The sequence below is a fragment of the Salmo salar genome, chromosome ssa08 (assembly GCF_905237065.1).
Source record: "Salmo salar chromosome ssa08, Ssal_v3.1, whole genome shotgun sequence".
NCBI lineage: Eukaryota > Metazoa > Chordata > Actinopteri > Salmoniformes > Salmonidae > Salmo > Salmo salar.
Window position 1 is genome coordinate 178,845 of NC_059449.1, and position 21,381 is coordinate 200,225.

The 21,381-nt window shown below is 46.8% G+C and overlaps 1 protein-coding gene across 1 annotated transcript; it reads left to right on the plus strand.

Moving 5' to 3' along the window:
• The first annotated feature begins 16,005 nt into the window (after nt 1–16,005).
• Nucleotides 16,006–16,938, plus strand: LOC106596493 (ubl carboxyl-terminal hydrolase 18-like). Its single transcript, XM_014187773.2, has one exon. It carries the CDS (start codon nt 16,006–16,008, stop codon nt 16,936–16,938), a length of 933 nt encoding a protein of 310 aa, XP_014043248.2.
• Nucleotides 16,939–21,381: the final 4,443 nt, after the last annotated feature.

Genomic DNA, 21,381 nt, shown 5'->3' on the forward strand with positions numbered 1-21,381 from the left:
TATTTATGTAGTAGTAGTAGTAATAGTAGTAGTACACAGGCATATGTTCAGACTGTTGATATTAATGGCGATAATATATCAATTGGAAAGGACAGAAGTGTCACCACCTGAAGCTATTGCCAGACCTAGAACTGAGATTAAAATGTCAACCTAGACTCAATTGGTACAATTGCAAGTAGGTGACCACACAGCTTCCTATGTTACTTTACTTTATAATACATACACACAAAGGGGAAGGTTACGTTATGTGTCCTTGAATGAGTGATTCGAATACAAAATAAAGTATGCCTTTACCTTATAATTGTTTAGTCCAATATCTAGGTATAGGTACTAGTGTAACGTTACATGTGAAAACCTGGAAATGTTTTAGATCCTACAGTACAAAGGTATTCTGACCTAACACTATGTGCGGCCTGTGCCTCTGACACTTCAGGTTCGGAGGCTCATCATTTGAAGACGGAAAAGTGGTGCTGGTGAACCCTTGTACACATAACCAGGCCTCTATCCCATATAGAGACAGGAGGACAGTCTCGCCAGTAAGGAGGACCAGCCATGTCTGGTACTATAAGCAATGTTCCTAATAACAGTACTTTGTACCACTCAGACAAGAGCCTCACTGACACAGACCTGTGCATATGGAGCGTGGATATGGTCCTAATAATGGTTGTGCTGTCACTTATCTGCTGCTTGTGTTACATATATGTACTATGTGCAAGGAAGACAAGATACACCAGACTGCCTTTGATTTCGGTGTGATTCTATTATGTGCATGTGATGTTACTCAGTTGACCTGCTAATAAACAGACACAAATGTGGTTGTTGTGGTAGTGTTCTTTATTTGTGGTCCGAACAAACAATACATCAAGTATACAATGAATAGGACATGTTTTGAAATTGGTTACACAGCTGAAGTGTGTTCATGGACATAGCCTAATGTCACATTTCAGAAGGGCTACACATCCTCTTTCACTCTAGCTGGGTCCCGGTGTCACACGACCATCTCGATCTGTTCTGGTTCTATTCAGATGTACAGGTAGGAAGGAGTAAGAAACAGACAGTAAACCACAGTTGTATGTGTCAGGTGTAGCAAGGTAAGAGGCTATATGGGCCGGAGATATAGTTACCGTTGTCCACAACTGGAATCACAGAGGAGGCTGTAGCTTCCACGACATTGCCTTCATACTGGCAGGTCCCCTCGCATCTAATCTCATCACAGTAGCACGTTGTGGGGACATACACGGCGTCATACTGTAGCGAATGTACACGCGAACATAGTGTGTAAATAGGGGACGATGCCCTTTTGCTACAGGTCTTGTGAGTTATCAGCAGTGCTAACCCAAAAACAATCATCAACGGAGCCGCTATTAAGGAGATATTGAGCCAATCGTCCTTGTTGTAAATCCACCAGTAACTACTGTAGTACTCGTCATGGTTGAACATTGTGAAGGTGAGATTGTCCGAACACTGGATGTACTCTACTGTGTTGTCTACGGCTATACACAGGTCATTACCTAGAGGTACAGTGTGAGTGTTGGCAGATGTCTTTCCTTTAACCTCTTGGGGCTAGGTGGGACGCTAGCGTGCCACCCGTGGTGCACTCCATCAACAGCAGGTGCATTTCAAGAGCGGCAAATTTGAATCCAAATAAATGTCAAAATTCAAATTTTTCAAAAATACAACTATTTTACACCATTTGAAAGATAAACATCTCCTTAATCTAACCACGTTTTACGATTTCAAAAAGGTTTTACGGCGAAAGCATAAATTTAGAGTATGTTAGGACAGTACATTTACAAGAGTTGTGTGTAATGTTTTGTCAAGTCAAAGACAGGGTCACCAAAACCATAAAACCAGCTAAAATGATGCACTAACCTTTTACAATCTCCATCAGATGACACTCCTAGGACATTATGTTAGACAATGCATGCATTTTTAGTTCTATCAAGTTCATATTTATATCCAAAAACAGCGTTTTACTATGGCATTGATGTTGAGGAAATCGTTTCCCTCCAATAACCGGCAGTCAAGTCAGCGTAACAAATTAAATAATTAAAATTAGAAAACATTGGTAAAATATTATATTGTCATTTAAAGAATTATAGATTTACATCTCTTGAACGCAATCAACTTGCCAGATTTAAAAATAACCTTACTGGGAAATCACACTTTGCAATAATCTGAGCACTGCGCCCAGAAAAATACGGCGTTGCGATACAGACTAGACGTCATGTTGGGGAGATCTAAAATCGAAAATACTATGTAAATAATCCATTACCTTTGATTCTCTTCATCAGATGTCACTTCCAGGTATCACAGGTCCATAACGAATGTAGTTTTGTTCAAAAAAGCTCATCATTTATGTCCAAAAATCTCCGTCTCGTTAGCACATGATGTAAGCCAGCCGGACTTTCTCGTCATGAACGAGGGGAAAAAATATATTTCCGTTCGTTCAAACATGTCAAACGTTGTATAGCATAAATCATTAGGGGCTTTTTTAACCAGAACATGAATAATATTCAAGGTGGACGAATGCATACTCTTTTATAACGTATTGGAACGAGGGTACCCAACATGAACTCGCGCGCAAGGTGTCTAATGGGCCATCATCGTTCCATGGCTCTTGTTCGGTCAGATCTCCCTCCAGAAGACTCAAAACACTTTGTAAAGGCTGGTGACATCTAGTGGAATCAATAGGAAGTGCCAAAATATTCCTAAACCCCTGTGTTTTTCAATGGGATAGGTTTAAAGTCAATACAACACATCAGGTATCCACTTCCTGTCAGAAAATGTCTCAGGGTTTTGCCTGCCAAATGAGTTCTGTTATACTCACAGACACCATTCAAACAGTTTTGGAAACTTTAGAGTGTTTTCTATCCATATATAATAAGTATATGCATATTCTAGTTACTGGGTAGGATTAGTAACCAGATTAAATCGGGTACATTTTTTTTATCCAGACGTGCAAATGCTGCCCCCTAGACCCAACAGGTTAACACTTGTTTCTTGCGTATCATCAACATGAAATGTGGTTATATTTGTATAGCACAATGAAGACACAATAACCAATCACTATTGGTACATATGTCAGGTATGGGGTTTATTTCACATATACAAAAAGATGGGTTACATATACATTGACATGATACAGATAACACCTTTCTGTGCTGCGGAGAGCCGTACAATCTGTTGTCACCGGGCATCACTTTGGGTTCTGGCCACTCTGGTCCTTTGCCTCTTTTCAGTTGACGTCGAGGTTAGTTCCATGACAAGGTCCAATTGCTCTATATGTGTCAGGATCAGAGTCATCACATAGACTGCGTGTTGAAAGTGGATAGAGTAAATACTATCTACTAGGTCGTAAATATCTTTCATCTCAATGACACCATAGGGAATACGATTGTACCCCTTGACAATCTCCCATGACAGCAACAGTTTCACTCGGTTCACATCAGCGTGACTGAGGTTGACCAGTGTGGTTTCCAATGTTGAACGTAGGTTCGAATCACAATACATATCATGCTTAGCCAGCCCTTCAAGGCCGTGCGCTTCGATGTCAGTGACTCTGAATTCAACATGGTGCTTTCGGAGTGTGTCCACGATAAGAGTCCAGGCAACCTCATTGCCCAAGTAGGAGTACATTTTATTCATCAGAGTCTCGGGATATTTCACAAAGTTGTCTGACTTATTCCTCCTAAGCATAATGCGTAGTGATTCTCTTTGTGTACCTTCTAGAGGGGTGTTTCTGTGGTCTTGTATTGTGGCAACCAGCTTCTGGAACATGTCTTTGTTTCTCATGAGGTAGTTGGCCATTTTGAATTTATTAGTCAGCTCCATGTTGTTGATCTACTCTGGTGTCTCTCTGAGCTGTGGAGATGTGTAAGTGTATCTGCCCTATGTGACTGTATATATATTATTTCACCAAGGTCTATCAGATGGAGAATACATCAAGGATCACAGCTCATATCACCACCAGGGCTGAAGTGTCCTACCCATGATGTGTCTATGGGATCTGTAATATCCGATCAGGGCTGACTCAGCAGCCAGGTCTAAGACATCCGATTGGGTCGAATCACCTAAGTGTCTAAGCACTCTGACCGGGGCTACTGTGGTCAACCGTGGCGGATGTCTCCAACCAGGACAATGTAGTGAAAGTGTATAAAGGCTACCTACCCCAAAGATAGTTTGTATTTAACATTGTACACATCTCAACATAGGTTCCTACACAATAGCCACATCTGCAAGACATGGCTGTACAGTCCTATCTGACAGAATGGGACCAATGTTGTCACAGTGACAACTTCAAGCATGTCACCTTGGATAGGTTTCTAGCCATCTCACACAGAGAACTGATGGATGATTACGGAGCATCTTTCGCTACACAACATCGGAACCTGTGCAATACGCTACGAAAGGTGTTGGCGAAGAAACAATTTGTAGATCGGAGGCAATGCACTCCATCTGCCCCAAGGAAAAGACGACCCTTGGAAGTCGACAACTTGTCGTGCAAGATAAAGACCCTATCAATAAGGGATCGAGTGGGAGTCAAGAACCTAAGTTTCAACTGTTCTCCCCAAAGCACAACCCCAAGTGTCTCCAATTGCAAGGAACGTGTCTCGGTTAACCTCTATGGGCTAGGTGGGACGCTAGCGTGCCACCCGTGGTGCACTCCATCAACAGCAGGTGCATTTCAAGAGCGGCAAATTTGAATCCAAATACATGTTAAAATTAAAAATGTTCAAACATACAACTATTTTACACCCTTTGAAAGATAAACATCTCCTTAATCTAACCACGTTTTACGATTTCAAAAAGGTTTTACGGTGAAAGCATAAATTTAGAGTATGTTAGGACAGTACATTTACAAGAGTTGTGTGTAATGTTGTGTCAATTCAAAGACAGGGTCACCAAAACCATAAAACCAGCTAAAATGATGCACTAACCTTTTACAATCTCCATCAGATGACACTCCTAGGACATTATGTTAGACAATGCATGCATTTTTAGTTCTATCAAGTTCATATTTATATCCAAAAACAGCGTTTTACTATGGCATTGATGTTGAGGAAATCGTTTCCCTCCAATAACCGGCAGTCAAGTCAGCGTCACAAATTAAATAATTAAAATTAGAAAACATTGGTAAAATATTATATTGTCATTTAAAGAATTATAGATTTACATCTCTTGAACGCAATCAACTTGCCAGATTTAAAAATAACCTTACTGGGAAATCACACTTTGCAATAATCTGAGCACTGCGCCCAGAAAAATACGCGTTGCGATACAGACTGTTGGGGAGATCTAAAATCGAAAATACTATGTAAATAATCCATTACCTTTGATTCTCTTCATCAGATGTCACTTCCAGGTATCACAGGTCCATAACGAATGTAGTTTTGTTCAAAAAAGCTCATCATTTATGTCCAAAAATCTCCGTCTTGTTAGCACATGATCTAAGCCAGCCGGACTTCTCGTCATGAACGAGGGGAAAAAATATATTTACGTTCGTTCAAACATGTCAAACGTTGTATAGCATAAATCATTAGGGCCTTTTTTAACCAGAACATGAATAATATTCAAGGTGGACGAATGCATACTCTTTTATAACATATTGGAACGAGGGTACCCAACATCTAGTTACTGGGTAGGAGTGGTAACCAGATTAAATCGGGTATGTTTTTTTATCCAGCCGTGTCAATACTGCCCCCTAGCCCTAACAGGTTAACCTGTTGGCGGCTAGTCTGTATCGCAACGCGTATTTTTCTGGGCGCAGTGCTCAGATTATTGCAAAGTGTGATTTCCCAGTAAGGTTATTTTTAAATCTGGCAAGTTGATTGCGTTCAAGAGATGTAAATCTATAATTCTTTAAATGACAATATAATATTTTACCAATGTTTTCTAATTTTAATTATTTAATTTGTGGTGCTGACTTGAATGCCGGTTATTGGAGGGAAACGATTTCCTGAACATCAACGCCACAGTAAAATGCTGTTTTTGGATATAAATATGAACTTGATAGAACTAAAAATGCATGCATTGTCTAACACAATGTCCTAGGAGTGTCATCTGTTGGAGATTGTAAAAGGTTAGTGCATAATTTTAGCTGATTTATGGTTTTGGTGACGCCTGTCTTTGAATTGCCACAACATTACACACAACTCTTGTAAATGTACTGTCCTAACATACTCTAAATTTATGCTTTCGCCGTAAAACCTTTTTGAAATCGTAAAACGTGGTTAGATTAAGGAGATGTTTATCTTTCAAAGGGTGTAAAATCGTTGTATGTTTGAAAAATTTGAATTTTGACATTTATTTGGATTCAAATTTGCCGCTCTTGAAATGCACCTGCTGTTGATGGAGTGCACCACGGGTGGGACGCTTGCGTCCCACCTAGCCCATAGAGGTTAAGGATCGACTGGGTGTCTTGGTTAAGGATTGACTGGGTGTCTCGGTTAAGGATCGACTGGGTGTCCCTATGAGAGCAAGGAAAGGGAGACAAGAGGGACGAGTCCGGTTTAGACCGGTGCACAGGATCCGTAACGGGAACGCAGAGTCTCCAGATACCAGCAGGTCCACCCCTGGAAACTGCAGCTATCGAGCCAAAGGATATCGAGCCGACTTAAGCAGAATCGGCTACCCTGGGTCCGGAGCTACCTCTTTCAAGAACGCTTACAAATGTCGCCGCACTCTGGTGTATGTGTGAATGTATGTGTGAACTTGTCCTTGTGCTGTGTGGTTAAAATAAAGAAAGCATAGTCGAACACTTTGTCAATGTCCGGACTTTATTTTGTAATAATGATACATCAACACAATAAACATCATCCAAGGTATACGAAATAGCAATTAGTATCAAACAGAGACAACCTGATATTATTATAACACAGAACCTTGCATGTACAATATATGACAACATAACTCTATTACAAATATTACAAATAAAGTCAGTTCAGCCCTAGGTTGTGACTTTGTGTGGAGGATAATAGATGTAGCTGTCACGTCCTGGCCAGTATATAAGGTTAATTGTTTTGTAGTTTGGTCAGGGCGTGGCAGGGGGTATTTGTTTTATGTGGTTCGGGGTGGTGTGTTTGTGTAAAGGGTGTTTGATTTAGTATTTCCGGGTTTTGGTTTATGTTTAGTTAATTCTATGGTTAGTCTAGTGTGTGTGTTTCTATGTTTGGTTGATTGGGGTTGGGACTCTCAGTTGAAGGCAGGTGTTGTCTATCTGCCTTTGATTGAGAGTCCCATATATTAGGGTGTGTTTGTATGTGTTATTTGTGGGTGATTGTTCTGTGTGTAAGCCGTATGCTTTACCAGACTGTTTGTAGTTGTTCGTTCGTTTCGTTTTGTTATTTTGTATGTTCATTTTTGTAGTTAATAAAAATCAACATGAGCATACACGTACCTGCTGCGTATTGGTCCTCCTTCACCGACAACAACCGTGACAGAATCACCCACCACCAAAGGACCAAGTAGCAGAGGAAGGAGCAGACGGAGTTCGAGTTGGACTGGCGGGAGAAGTGGACTTGGGAGGAAGTTCTGGACGGGGCCGGACCCTGGCATCAGGCTGGGGATTATCGCCGCCCGCAGTGGGAAATTGAGGCAGCCAAGGCAGAGAGGCGGTGGTACGAGGCCAGAGTGGACTCGCTGAAGGAGATGCACGAGAGGCACCCCCAAGAAAAAAATTTGGGGGGGCACACGGGTAGTTTGGCTAGGCGTAAGAAGAGCCGGAAGCCAGCTACCCGTGGTTATATGGAGGAGCGTATGGGGTGGAGAGCGCTATGTTTCGCTGAGGAGCGCACTATCTCACCCATACGCACGCACAGTCCGGTGCGCGTTATTCCAGCCCCTCGCAGGTGCCGTGCTAGAGCGGGCATCCAGCCTGGTAGGAGGATGCCTGCGCAGCGCATCTGGTCGCCGGTACGCCTCCGAGGACCAGGCTACCCAACTCCCGCTCTACGCACGGCTACCATCAGGCCCCTGCACAGCCCAGTCTGCCCTGTACGAGCACCCCGCTCGTACAGGGCTACTAGTTCCATCCAGCCAAGGCGGGTTGTGCAGGAGGTAAGATCTAGACCGACTGTGCGCCTCCATAGCCCTGGGTTTCCAGCTCCTGTCTCTCGTGCGGACCCGGAAGTGCGTCAACCCAGTCCGACTCGTCCTGTTCCCGCTCCCCGCACTAGCCTGGAGGTGCGTGTTCATAAGCTGGTATATCCGGTACCAGCACCACGCGCCAGGATTATAGTACGTCAGCCCGCCAGTCAACAGTCATCATCAGAGCTGCCCGCCAGTCAACAGTCATCATCAGAGCTGCCCGCCAGTCAACAGTCGTCATCAGAGCTGCCCGCCAGTCAACAGTCGTCATCAGAGCTGCCCGCCAGTCAACAGTCGTCATCAGAGCTGCCCGCCAGTCAACAGTCATCATCAGAGCTGCCCGCCAGTCAACAGTCATCATCAGAGCTGCCCGCCAGTCAACAGTCATCATCAGAGCTGCCCGCCAGTCAACAGTCATCATCAGAGCTGCCCGCCAGTCAACAGTCGTCAGAGCTGCCCGCCAGTCAACAGTCGTCAGAGCTGCCCGCCAGTCAACAGTCGTCAGAGCTGCCCGCCAGTCAACAGTCGTCAGAGCTGCCCGCCAGTCAACAGTCGTCAGAGCTGCCCGCCAGTCAACAGTCGTCAGAGCTGCCCGCCAGTCAACAGTCGCCAGAGCTGCCCGCCAGTCAACAGTCGCCAGAGAGGTCAGACTGCGCTGAACTGCCGGAGTGGCCAGACTGCGCTGAACTGCCGGAGTGGCCAGACTGCGCTGAACTGCCGGAGTGGCCAGACTGCGCTGAACTGCCGGAGTGGCCAGACTGCCCTGAACTGCCGGAGTGGCCAGACTGCCCTAAACTGCCGGAGTGGCCAGACTGCCCTGAACTGCCGGAGTGGCCAGACTGCCCTGAACTGCCGGAGTGGCCAGACTGCCCAGACTGTCCCGAATTGCCAGACTGCCCAGACTGTCCCGAGTGGCCAGACTGCCCAGACTGTCCCGAGTGGCCAGACTGCCCAGACTGTCCCGAGTGGCCAGACTGCCCAGACTGTCCCGAGTTGCCAGACTGCCCAAACTGTCCCGAGTTGCCAGACTGCCCAGACTGTCCCGAGTTGCCAGACTGCCCAGACTGTCCCGAGTTGGCCAGACTGTCCCGAGTTGCCAGACTGCCCAGACTGTCCCGAGTTGCCAGACTGCCCAGACTGTCCCGAGTTGCCAGACTGCCCCGAGTTGCCAGACTGCCCCGAGTTGCCAGACTGCCCAGACTGTCCCGAGTTGCCAGACTGCCCAGACTGTCCCGAGTTGCCAGACTGCCCCGACTGCCCCCCGGCGAGGCCAGACTGGCCCGACTGCCCCCCGGCGATGCCAGAGTGGCCCGACTGCCCCTCGGCGATGCCAGAGTGGCCCGACAGCCTGGAACGGCCGGAACCAGAGCCACCTCCAGAAATAGGTGGGTTGGGGAGGGGGGGTGTAGCACAGTGCCGTCGTTGACGGCAGCCACCCTCCCTTCCCTCCCTTTAGAAAAGGGGACTTTTTGTTGGTGTTGCTTGGGGTTATTTTTTTTAAGGTGCTTCTGGGGTAGCACCTTTAAGGGGGGGGTACTGTCACGTCCTGGCCAGTATATAAGGTTAATTGTTTTGTAGTTTGGTCAGGGCGTGGCAGGGGGTATTTGTTTTATGTGGTTCGGGGTGGTGTGTTTGTGTAAAGGGTGTTTGATTTAGTATTTCCGGGTTTTGGTTTATGTTTAGTTAATTCTATGGTTAGTCTAGTGTGTGTGTTTCTATGTTTGGTTGATTGGGGTTGGGACTCTCAGTTGAAGGCAGGTGTTGTCTATCTGCCTTTGATTGAGAGTCCCATATATTAGGGTGTGTTTGTATGTGTTATTTGTGGGTGATTGTTCTGTGTGTAAGCCGTATGCTTTACCAGACTGTTTGTAGTTGTTTGTTCGTTTCGTTTTGTTATTTTGTATGTTCATTTTTGTAGTTAATAAAAATCAAGATGAGCATACACGTACCTGCTGCGTATTGGTCATCCTTCACCGACAACAACCGTGACAGTAGCTCTAAACTCAGCCATTTAATAGGCAGAAGAAGTTCAATTGTCATCAGCCAGCAACATGAGCAACATTTGATTCAGGTAAAACGGGTACCCGGTCTCCTCTTGTTGGGTCTCAGATGTCAATGGCCATGTGTAATCGCTCTCTGGCCACACCATAGTCCACGTGGGATGTATACTCTGGAGCTGGACTCCCCACTGCGAGTGGTGTTTGTAGAAGCACTTTGAGCCAAAGTGGCAAGTACCAGGACCTCGATCATAGTATCGACACGGTTTACTTGCAAGGAAATCTTTGTAAGTCTGTATCAGTTTCAGCTTGTCCTCTTTATCTTCGACCCATTGATCACTCGGGATGAAAAAGTGCGACCTAGTTCGGCACTCCGGGCACAATTTAACGGTTTTGATATGGTGAGATGTCACCGTTCTCCACGTGCGGATACACTCCAGGCAATAACAGTGGCTGCAGTTGGGCAGAATTCCGAATCTGCGCTCCCTCGGATTGCCTTTTTCAAGCACCACCTCCAAACACACACCACACACCATGTCGCCACTGCGCCGGGTGGCACCGGTGGGACCAGCGGCAGCCTCGATGCTTGACGTGTCGTACTCTGTGTTCTGTCTCTCCATCGGTATCACCTCACTCGCACAGGCCATCGCATCTGGTCTAGTGGATGCTGCTGCTGCTACCATTGCAATCTGTGGTGATTAGCCTCACTGAGGTCGTCAGCCCCACTGTTAGTGTTCTTAAAGAAACAATATCCTCCAAACACGGGCCGTGTCTCCAACCATTCTAACTCGGGGACTGCTATTGTAGACTGTTTGATATTACATATAACAATGACTGTTTATTCAACCAGGTTAGCTCAGGGAGTGATATTATACAATATTTGCTATTACATTCAGTGCCTTGTAGAGGCTGCGTTGTGTCATAAAGGTGTTATATATATACTAAGGACCGGTACTATGGTTACGTGGTCTACTCACACTCACACACTCAATACTCCTCCTCACTGTCAACGTTTGAGTCATAACACCCATTGCTAAACAGATTCTTTGGTTTAGGCTTAGTACTTGGACCCCTCATGGGCTTCCTATCGGAGGAATCACTAGCTTGGTGCTCAGTCAGAGCTGGATATAACTGTTTGGCGGTGCATTGCAAAGCGAGGCGTTGCTCCTGTGGATTGGTACAGTCAACCCCTCCATTATACTGCCGGACATGCTGCTGTGGCCGAGCCTGAAGATGTTGCTGCTGGGGATACAGATGATTCTCTAGAGGTTGAGGTGAATGCTGCGGCTGGGGAAGGTACTGAGGGAACCCATTCGTGAAGCTTCCTTCTTGGCTAGGTGGAGCTGAGGGGAGGTTTGTAGACACTGTAGACAGGAGCCAGCTCCTGGGTATATCGCCTAAGGGAAATGTTTTCATCTTGGGCTCACACAGACCCATGCGGCTCATGCGGTTACTCATCATACCCTGCTGGTTGTATGTCGTCGGGCCAGCTGAAGTGATGCAGTAACGAAACAACAGATATATGTAGTATCTGGAGAATTTGCCAGGCTCTGATAATATTGGATCAGGGATAGGTGCTCCGCTGCGCGCAGTGCTACAGCATTCCATGTGATGGAGAGATTCCACATCACCTCTGGGTATATACAAGGTATCTGCTCTCTTCCACATATCTCTCAAGACCTGCAATGTCATCTGGAGAGTTTCTCCATTCTTCAACCCACTGTCTTGGAACAGACCCGTAGCTGGCGCTCCTGCCACGATCAGGCACTCAAACAGTGATACGGAAGCGTGTTCAGAGAACACGATCTCTCTACGAGCTGAACCGTTCATCTCCTATTTACTACACCTGATGTGTTACAGATCAGTAGCCTATGTCATAGATGTCAGGACTATCGAAAGGAAATGGCCCAGCTAAGGCGCCAAACCATAAGCAATGCCGAAAGGTTGCTAGGACTGGTAGAGCGTTACAATTTGTTTCACGTTAAGACCTTGTGTTATAACGATGTTGAAAGCGTGCTGGCGTGGATTGGGGTAAACCCTGACAACTTCACCTTCAGACAGAACGAGGACACGGTAACAGTTCTCAACAATGTTATCACAGAGCATAGTCTCACAACTGTCGGAGTGGTGAGCATCTCAGACGAACCTCAGCTAGAGGGTAAGGATCGCATAGTGGTATACATAAAACGAGACTCCGCACCAGCGACCGTGTGCAGTAAATACGACTCAATCGTATTGTTCAGGGTGATACAATGCAGTATGAGTGCCCCTTACTCTCCAGAGCTGAACAAGTTGATAAGGGAAACACAGACCGTAGTCCACAATCGCAGGACGCCCATATTCCCGACGTTTGCGAGTGCTACACTTGAGGACCTCCAAGCAATGCCTCAGCAGGAACATCCAGTGATAGATGGCTGCTCGAATATGAGCTACAAGACAACTACGCCTAGGACAGCCAAAGTGACTATAGACAAATTTGGGCGAATGTACAAGCCTCTAAGCCCTACCGAAATCGGCCGTAGCTGGAGCATCTACGCTAACATATCAGGGCCGACGGGGTCGAAATGTGAATTTGACATAGAAGACTTGGTGTCCAGACCGGACATGGTGCTAGGTCGAGGAGGCTTTGGGGTGACCGTTAAAGTTAACGATCACCTAGTTGCAAAGACCAACCTTTTTCCGGAAATGGTGGACTGGAGTGTTACTTTCATAGACAATGAATTTAGTCGCTATGCGCACATTGCCTCGCAGGTGGAGGAGGTGATGATCGGCGTGTCAATAAAACACCCCAACATCCTCCGCACCTTCGGAGGCTTTTGGTGTGACATGCCAGGCTACCAATTGGGAGGTAGAGCAGTTATAGTCATGGAACGAGCACTGTTCTCGCTACAGGAGTTCATGTGGCGTATACAAAACCCCTCAGTAGTCCCCATGGTAGAACTGGACACTCTCCGAGGGCTTGAATACTTGCGATCGAGAACCATCCAGCACAGGGACTTCACACACAGGAACGTCTTGGTTTGTCACCAGCCTGATAGAAAGGACATACCCTTTGCTTTCAAGATCAGCGACTTTGGCACATCATGCAACTTCTCTACCCCAGATCAGCCTCGGGGCAACCGCACTAACATGGCCCCCGAAGTGCTGTGGTGCTTGAACTCAGCAACGGGGAGCGACATATTCAGCTGGTACTGTGTGATGTGGGAGTTACACAGCCGCTCGCCCTTGTTCCAATACAAAGGTTCGGACCAAGAATATTGTAAGATGACATACGCTGCCAATCTATCTGATATGGTAGGGGTTTACAGACCGGACGACGATGAGAATTTGGACATACGCTACATGAGATCGATAAGCGCTAGCTTTCTCCAAGCTAAATACAAACACACAAGGCCCAGCGCAAGGTCTATACGCAACAAACTCTCTGCCATTGGCTCCAAGATAGTGGACAAAGCTTTTGTCAACATGGGAGTGCTATGCATTACTCTGTTTCCTCAAGAGAGATGGTCTCCTTCCACACTGCTTAATCTCAGACGATACCAGTGTTTGGCGCTAGATGTCAAGGATGCTCAGTCCCCGGCCACACAGATGCCCTTGTCCGTACAGGTAGGGAACTATAGGTCAACCGACATAATAGTGGCCAACGACTGTGTCCCCAAGGACCTTACTACACTTGTCGAAGAGAGATCGGCAACACGATTCCCGGTTACAGTGATCGGGTCCGATCACAAAGTGTACTACGGAATAGACCTTATCAGGTTGGCTCCTGATCTTATCCAGCCGTACAGTTGGTACTCGAGCAAGGTCACGGAGCTCGAATGTCTATACAAGAGCAAGTATAGCAAACGCAAGGTTGCTGAAACAGACAATCAGTCCGAGGTCAGACCTTCCAAGATGGCTCCCGGGGTGTACGTAGACCGTCCAGACGTGGGTACTTCGAACCAACACTGTCCACAGCAGCAGCTTCATCCTCGCCCCTCAGTCATAATAGATATGAAACAGACACGCAAACTGACAGATGAACTTCATCCCGTCCAGTCCAAGGAGGCTTACGGTATGGAAAACTCAGTCACCCCTGATGAGGGGCACGTGTCAAGGGATGTATCGCTACTGGATTTGAATAACCTTGAATGGAGTGATACCTTGGCAGACATTTTGAGCTGTAGCAATTTGGGTGATGAGATAGTCAACAATGGCAATTGCAATATAGTGTCTGTGGGTGATAACTCTAACAAGGCTCTAGACCTCACCATAGGCCAAGCGGGAGCCAGTGTGAACAACCTCATTGTCCGCCCGTCCCAGGGGCCTATCATTGAAGCCAGTGGCGAGGATGCATCAAACCCACCCCGTAGCACACTGGCCACAGTCAAGGATATCGGTGATGCTACACAGGGTAGGGTGAATAATATGAGAGGCAAGATGATCACGGCTCTAGAGCTCACCAAAGGCCAAGTGGGAGCCAGTGTGGACAACCGCATTGTTAGCCAGTCCAAGGGGACCAGTACTGACGCTAGTGGCGAGGGTACACCGAAACCACCCAGCAGCATACCGGCCACAGAGCCAGCACAGGATATCGGTGACGACATAGAGGATAGGGTGAGTATGAGAGGCAAGAGGATCGAGGGCGAGATAAACACAACCATGGTCATTCTGAAGAGTACCAACGAGAAGGAGATAGCACGCTTCAAAGACTGCGTGGTTATCCAGTCACAGAGCATGACCCAAATGCACCCTCTTATATTTGCTGGTCCTAGAGATGGATTGTGTAAGTGCTCTATGAGCAAGGATGTGTTCATCTTCCAATATGCTCAGTTGTTCGATGACTGCAAGCAGGTGTTTAACTGGACTGTCGCAGACTCACCTAACTCGGTATACGCCTTTCTGCTACAAGTCTTTCTCACGCTCAAGGTGGCCCTAGATACGAGGTTGCTACCTACTCACATGACAGAATGGAGATACATCCTTATCGGCAAAGGAGCTGTGATGATCGACATTGTCCCTTATCTGAGCAGGAACTTCAACAAGCCATCGTCCTCGATGTTCAGTGACCAATGTAAGAACTTGACCAGTCTCTGTGCTACTATGGTGGCAAAGCACTTACCCGACTCGAACCTGTGCAAATGGCTTTGTAATCTCAGTACCGGCACGTCTACCTCGCAGGTACTGACCGACTCGATCGAGTGGTTGAGACAATTCAATAACGGAGAAAGGACAAGTCCACACCTCTTAACTCTACTCGGTAGATACTTCACGTTCAGAGATTACACATCCGAAATACCAGACTGGCTAACATACTTGGGTGAGAAAGAAGACGCTCGTAATAGAAGCTGCGGCAAACTGCTGGTATACGGAGAACCTCAGCCTTACAGAGGCAACCAGACAGCAGAAGGCCCAGGCGACACTAAGCTGAGTACACTGGTTAGGAACATAGTGCTAAGGATGAGGGTGAAGATATTCGGCTCATCTAGACTCGAAGTGACGACATTAGAATGTACGCAGGGTTTGACAAAGGTGACTCTGAACGTCTCGGCCCTCTCTGGGATTGCCAGGATAGATCAACTGGACCGGTCAACAGAGTTACTGACTGACAACGGTAGCTGTTTCACACACGACTTAGTGTCCCAGATCGAGTCCAAATGGGCCCCAGTCATATTGTTCACAAAGTGTAAGCGACAGGGACCCGTGCAGGAGTTCACGCTCAACTATTACAAGATGACAATACTCATGGTTCTAATGAGCCTGGAGGGGTCTGCTGTGTTATCTCTCAGAGAGCTGTTCAATGGCGTGACGACATTCAGCGTGACCGAGTACTAAATTACGTAAAGTACTAGATAGCCTTAACTGCTGTCGACTGTGTCACGGAGGCATCTGTGTCGTTGTTCTGCCAAGGGTGATTGAGCTCCCTGGCCCACATTACACTATGCGCGGCTTGATCAATTACGGGGCTTACTGCAGCATCAACAGCGTTGTCCAAGTGCTGTGTTGGACACGTGAGCTGCGGGACCTCATTCGACTGGTCGATGATCAAGATCCCCGGTCTCCTAATACGGTGGCAGTGAGGCTGAAGTGTCTCATCTACGATATGACCAAAGGCAACATGTCCCCGTGTGATCCGAGCTCACTAGTGTACGCAATGACATTGTACAGAGGAGCCCCCTTCGATGTTCAGGAGGACTCAGACGTGGTCTTCAAGTGCATCATCAACGCTCTAGCAGACGACTGTGGGATATCTAAGAGGATAGGTTCTTTGTGGGACATTGAGAATGAGGACCGTGTGCGCTGCCTCCGTTGTAACACAGTCCAGTCCACACTCAATAAGTCCAACACGATCACAGTGTTGATAGGCGATAATCTCCCCACAGAGCTGCAGGACTATATCAAATTGTACACTGACAACACGTTCACCACCTGTGACTACCATTGTACACAATGCCACACAGGAACTCAGATTGAAATCACCAGCAAGGTAGTGACATTGCCGCAGGTTGTGTGTATGAGGATCGAACGTGTTAGGAACATTGGCAGAGATACCACTGATATAGTCAAGACAGGCACAAGGTTTGCTTTCCCTGAGACACTGGACCTGAAATATATCATGAAAGAACCTGAAGCTCCGGTAGCTACTGTATACACGCTGTACGCTGTTGTAGCCCACCGTGGTACTCACTACTGTGGACATTACACAGCTTATGTGCGAGACGACAACGACATTTGGTATCTCGCAGACGACTCTCATGTCAGAGTGTGCTCTTGGGAAGATGTCAAGTCAACTTACGAAGCTGGATCTATGCTATACGATGGCGTAGCCTATATGCTCATGTACCATAAACAGCTACCCCACTGTGTGACATGAAGGATCTGTACATATGTAATATTATATATCAGTATGTACATTGTATTTCCTTGTTGTATCAACTAATAAAGGTGCGATGCAAGTACAATTATAAGCGTCCAGTGTTATATTATAGAAGGGCTATAATTACATGCATGCAGGTGAGGACAGATGCAAAGACAACACACAAACAGATCCTGATGCATGTACAGTGTTTAGCGCACGTTTATTATCTCATACAAGGATGGGTATACATTTCGGTATAGGGCAGTCACACAGGTTAAAACATTTCCATATCAAAGTAAAGACATTGGTATCATTTCATCACAAGATACCTATCCAGGGTATTGACAACAACCTTGGGTTCCTCCGCTTTATACCTCAAGGTTGAATGCGTAGCTGACAGCACTGCTGAAGACGTACACGGTTCGTCTAACTGTGAGACAGAGACACTGTTAGCCAGCCCCTCTAAATATCGTATAACGTAAGCATTTTTCGGCCCACGTACAGGCTGCTTCTTTATTAGATGGGAAGACATAACTGTTATCACATAGAAACAAAATATTCAGTTTCACCAGAGTACGTTGCAGATGCGCTACACCTTGCCCTTGCAGGGTTTTTCTCCAGTCGAGCATTGAAGTCCAATTCGGAATCGTTCTCGGACTGAGACCCCGTGTTCGCTTCTGACTGGCACTCTGACTTGGCAGCGGATGTAGGCTCAGAAGGATGGGTATGGTGATACTCTCCGCGGTCCTCCTGATCCGAACACTGGCGTTGAGTGGTGTCCGCTAGCCGGGCAGCTTGATCAGTGACACTGGCTGCCTTCCCCTCATCTACATGTAATCTGTGTTCTTTGTCTCGTGACACACCAGACCTCCGATGTGAACCTGTAACACCTGGGAGGTTGACAAGTTGCTGGGGGTTTGAAACGTCCTGCTGAACTAGGGACCTCTCGGCTCCTGGGTTGTCAAGGTTCTCCCGGGGCCTATTGACCAATGGGCTTTTTTGGATCTTCTTAGGTGTGCGCACGTCCTCCTGCTCTGAGTCTGTATCGATAACTGGAGAGCGAGTGCGTTTTGACTTGGAACAAGGTACCCTTTTTATACTTTGCTGAGCGGGTCCCTCCCGTTGGTAGTCGTCCTCATCTTCTTCAGGATCGGACAGATTGTTTTTGTATCGTTGTGAATCTCGATTGTGGGTTTGTATCTTGGTCTTTGCAGTTTCACACCTTGTGTTAGGTGTGCACACGTCCTCCTGCTCTGAGTCTGTATCGATAACTGGAGAGCGAGTGCTTTTTGACTTGGACCAAGGTACCCTTTTTATACTTTGCTGAGCGGGTCCCTCCCGTTGGTAGTCGTCCTCATCTTCTTCAGGATCGGACAGATTGTTTTTGTATCGTTGTGCATCTCGATTGTGGGTTGGTATCTTGGTCTTTGCAGTTTCACACCTTGTGTTAGACTTGTCCAGTCTCTTTTTAGCACACACTTTATCTTTCCTTCCTACGAACTTGAGAACCGGCTCTTTACACCCCTTGTCCCTCCTGCTCCTTTTAGATTCTCTCTTGTGATGCAAGCGCTTGGGTTTTGTGAGTTTGACACGCTTGCAATCTGGCCTTATAGAATCCTCCGAGTCAGATAGCAGGGTGCGTTTATATATGCTCCTTTCCTCTCTCAACCCACTACAGCTAGTCGTAGAGGTATGGGCATCCTGTTCGGACTCTGATTGTGACCAGCTGTTATGCCAATGTCCCCACTTAGCATTCTTGGTTTTAGACTTAGCCAATTTTACCCTCCTTTTCACCTGAGCACAGAATGCATCATCCTCCTCTTCCTCTTCACTGCTATGTTCGTTGCCAGTAGATCGGTCATTTATGAATGAGTCACTGTAATCATATTCGTCAAAGGCCTCGCTGTTGTCATAGCCCATTGTAGCCTCCAAGTCGTCACCGGGGAAGTTACTCTCATCTACATTACAATCTTCCTCTTCGCTGGTGGCTTCCTCTGCTTGGCTCAGCCAAGGGTGGTCATCATCACCACTGCACCTGGGGGACAGGTTGTGAACTTGTGAGTCGTAGTATTTTTTGAAACCCTGCCCCCATGATAACTTTCTGCCCACTGACTTATTTGACTTATAAGCCGATCGATCCCGATTTACCGGTTTGGTCATCTGCAAAGGTCTTTGCTTCTTAGCACGTTTGCCAATGTGGGTGCTACCGGAATCTCGTTTCGCTCTCTCGGCTCCATGCTTCATTGATCTGGACAGGTTTGCAACAGGCTGAGCTGAATCACCCCTGGGTTGATACAGGGTACCCTGGAAGGATACTGATATCTTGCGTCTCCAATTGTTGGTGGACATACACTCTAAGCTATCAATCAGGGCTTTGCTGAGTCTGTCCTGCAAGCCGTGGCTCTGAAGTGTATTTACAATGGTTTGGTTTTTGCTGACCCAATCTGCGAGGATGTCCCTGTGTCTTTTGTCCAAAAGGGTGTTATCCAATCCGAGGAGAGTACAAACAGCGTCTCTCCTGAGACTTTCATCTTTCAACCAAGGTTCACTCAGCAGCAGAGTGGGAAGGTTCTTGATCCACGTCGAAATGGGAATTGTTTCAGGTGTGACTATAGAGTAACAAGTGTCAGACTTCTCACTGTCACCAGTCCCAGTTTCCTCTTTGCTGTGCTTGTCAACATGAGCCGGATTCTTAGAGGACATATCAGGGTCTTGCGCTTGGGTAGAGTGTGGTGAGGATGATTCGCTATCTGGATCGCACCTCTCTCTCTCTCCCTCTCCTACCTTCAGGTATTTCTTTAATTTGTTGTGATAGGTGCGGAGTTTTAAAAATAGCACCTTGGCAGTGGTATACATCTTTACCAAATCCTTGTCCTTCACCTTGCTTGTATCGTGTTTGATCAGAGAGTGCCAGGTCCTTTGGGCTTTGGCTACGTTGTCAGGTGTGTGGGGTTTAAACAGCTCTTCACGAGCTGAAGCCATTTCAGGATTTTCATCATCGCTACCATACTTCCGTCGCATGTATCTGCACGTAATTTGAGCCAACTCTAACCAGTCCTTGCTCATCTGCTGCTCCACCATACCGGCACGCTTCTTTTTTACTGCTGTGTGAATGATCTTGTCAGAGGAGTACATGTTCCAGAACATTACGTAGTCTTTCACCTTCTGAAGTGGGCAGTGTAGTAGCTCTGCCACAGCAAACGCATTGGGGATCTTACAGTCCATATACACAATGGCCAGTTCTACCACTTCCACCATGATAGGGTCACTAATCATACTCTCCACATGCTTTGGTATGTAATTGCACCAGCTGGTTGGATTCACACGCTTGATGAACGCTGCCAATGCGGGATTGTGTATCTCCTGATACATTTCGGCCCCAGTGATAAACGTGTCTCTCTCAAGCTCCTGTAGTGTGTCATTCCAATTGCTCACCAGCTCACCGTTGCCCTTGACGCATGATTGCTTCACGGCCCTGCAAAACCTCACAGTAGTAGACACGTACAATTCAGTAGCCAGAGCCTGGCTCTTTCTCAGTACGACAACAGGTACCAGGTTCACCCGCTTGCCATCCAGGAACTTGCTGCTCCTTCTAAAGTAGACAGTACGAGGGCCATGGGTCTCATAATGGAAGTGATTTAGGTCACATATCACTTCATTTTCCGTGAAACAATCAACTCTTGTCTCCTTCTTTTTCTTCAACATGTCAGCCGAAGCAGTGCCTAGTACGCAGCACATGGGGGCTATCTCTTCCATGTGAGAGACTAGAACCTGGGCGGACATTGTGTTGTCCTCCGTGCGTAACAACTGGATAGGCTGAATCTGTTGAAAGGAAGGGGTGAGTGCTGTAGAGTGAGTGGGCACCTCCAGGGTCAAGTCCCAAAATTCGAACATGCTACCAGTGACAGTTTTCAGCAAGTCGAGACTCTCGGGTCCGGGGACAAATAGTACCTCTTGGACGAAGTATGACCTCCCCTTGCCTTTCCCATTTTTGGGGATGCCAACGGTGTAGGTTCCAATCATGGACCTGTTGCTGTCGCAGTAGACAAAGTTGTGTTTTTCAGAGTACTGTGTGACCACTGGAATCACCTTCTTACCCTTGGGACTTATCAGTTCTTTAGTCGGTATAAAGAAGTTTGTGTAGTTGCCGTGTGCCAGTAGCACGTGCTTGACACCAGCCTTGTCTACAGCTGACATAGACTCAAAGCCTGTACCACTTTCAATGTCCACTAGGTCCATCAGCGCAAGCAATAACAAACGCGATGGTTGTTGTTCCTGTATAGTGTTAGAGTCCTTGATTACCATATCCCTGATAATCTTGTAGATTGTTTTTGGTTTGTACCTTTTCTCTCTCTCCGAAAGCGCCTGTTGCTTAGACATCATCAGGTGGACCACTTTATCAAACAGTCCTTGTGTACTTTTACAAGTGAAGACATCTTTGTAATCCGATTTGTAATA

Bases quoted from the DNA above. Each gene is read 5' to 3' on its own strand.
- LOC106596493 (XM_014187773.2), top strand. From the start codon at position 16,006: ATGCGCGGCTTGATCAATTACGGGGCTTACTGCAGCATCAACAGCGTT.